At 35.0% G+C, this 2,003-nt stretch overlaps 1 protein-coding gene across 1 annotated transcript; it reads left to right on the top strand.

The window, feature by feature from the left end:
- The first annotated feature begins 414 nt into the window (after positions 1 to 414).
- Positions 415 to 1,726, top strand: LOC145106041 (uncharacterized). The gene is made up of 3 exons (XM_079043088.1): positions 415 to 684; positions 802 to 1,027; positions 1,230 to 1,726. The coding sequence occupies exons 1-3, from the start codon at positions 415 to 417 to the stop codon at positions 1,724 to 1,726; spliced, it is 993 nt and encodes a 330-aa protein (XP_078899214.1).
- Positions 1,727 to 2,003: the final 277 nt, after the last annotated feature.

Genomic DNA, 2,003 nt, shown 5'->3' with positions numbered 1-2,003 from the left:
ATGATGAGGTTACCAAAGGTAAGTGTCTCATGGCTCAAACTGACGAGTATCATGCAGATGTATCAGGGGACAATGTCAGTACTTTTTACATTAACCTCTCTCAAGCTACAAAGGATTCTAAATCTCAGGACTGGGACTCAGCCTCGATGTATCAGGTAAAAAATTTCGTTCACTACTTTTCTTTTGAAAAAGCTAACATGTTTGATCGTTTATGTCTTGATATTTATATCTATAAAAAGGAAAAATCTTCTCTCAAAATTGAATTAAAAAACCTTAAAGAACAACTCTCCTTGACACTCTTTTTCTCTCGTGCTCAATCTGATCTAAACTGGTTGTGGCACAAGATACTATCATTTGAACTTCAAGAACATCTCAAAGATTTCTGGGAATTAGCTTGTGCGAGGAATTCCTAAGATGCAATTCATTAAAGATAAACTATGTTCATCGTGTGAAAAAGAAAAGAAAACCAAGTTATCCTTCAAGACAAAGTCTTGTTCCTGCATCACAAAACGCTTTCATCTCTTTCATATGGATCTGTTTGGATATGTTCCAATAAAATCAAGATATGGGAAGAAATTCACTGTTTTCATTATGGATAAATATTCAAGATTCACATGGGTGATCTTTCTAAGGAAGAAAAGTCATGTCGTTGATGAGATCATCACTCTCACTAAGAAATGGGAAGTTCTTTATGACTATAAACAAGCAATTACGTAGCGATCATGGAACTGAATTCCGAAAATCCACCTTAGAAAACTTTTGCTCAATATCAGGAATGTCTCAAAACTTTGCTGTTGTTAGAACCCCCAACAAAATGGCATAGATGAAAGACAAAATCAAACTCTCATTGAAGCTGGAAAAACTATGGTTGTTGAGGCTGGTCTCCCTCTATCGTTTTGGGCTAAGGAAGTCAATACAACACTTTACATTCAAAATCATTCCATCATTATGAAGAATCATGGAAAAAATGCTTATGAGTTGCTTAATGAAAGAAAACCCGACATCTCTTACTTTCATATGTTTGGATGTTTTTGTTATATTCTGAATATGAGGAATCAACGTTAAAAGTTCGAATCTAAAGACGATGAAGGAGTTTTCCCAGGATACTCTAATGTGTCTAGAGCATTCAGGGTGTTCAATCTTTCAAGGAAAACTATTAAGGAGTTTACTCATTTCATGTTCGATGAAGACTCAATAATTCATAACCGGGATTTATCATCTTTCTTCAGTTTTGTGTGAGCTCACCTTCAATCCGCCAGCCCCTGGCCCTGAGTCATTACCAAATTTCACTGAGCCTGTTATTCCTAAAATTGATCCAATTATTAATTCTCATTCTGACATCAAAGATCAAGCTGTCATATTTGAAGAAGATGAGCCATCCAACTCTTCAAATGAAGAAGACTTTGTCCCAAATAATGTGAATGAAAATGCAAATTATAGAATTCTTCATGATCATCCTGAATCTAAAATAATTCTAGATGTAAATTTTGGGATTCTCACTCATAGCAGAGTCAGTAGTAACTTCTGCATGTTTGTCAACTTTTTCTTAATGATGGAACCAAAGAATGTTGTTGATGCTCTCAAAGAAGTTGATTGGATCAAGGCTATGCAAGAAGAGCTTAATGAGTTTAAAGGTCATCATGTATGGACTTTATTTCCTAGGCCTAAAGTAAAAACCATTATTGGTACTTGTTGGGTGTTCAAAAACAATATGGATGAAGATTGAATTGTTATTAGAAACAAGACAAGACTCGTGGCTCAAGGATTTTTTAAGCTAGAAGTTTGGACTATGATGAAAACTTTTCCCCTGTTGCTCAACATGAAGCAATACTATTGTTCCTTGCCTATGCTTCATTGAAGAACTTCAAAGCCAATCAAATGGACGTAAAGTCTGCTTTCCTACATGGGGATCTTCAAGAAGAAGTCTTTCTAAAACAACCTATAGGATTTAAGAGTGAAGAATTTCCTGATCATGTTTATCATCTAGATAAATATGTCTACGG

The sequence above is a fragment of the Lactuca virosa genome, chromosome 4 (genome assembly GCF_052849685.1).
Source record: "Lactuca virosa cultivar CGN04683 chromosome 4, Lactuca_virosa_CGN04683_v6, whole genome shotgun sequence".
In the NCBI taxonomy this organism is placed as follows: domain Eukaryota; kingdom Viridiplantae; phylum Streptophyta; class Magnoliopsida; order Asterales; family Asteraceae; genus Lactuca; species Lactuca virosa.
This window is presented reverse-complemented; position numbering and strand designations above follow the sequence as displayed.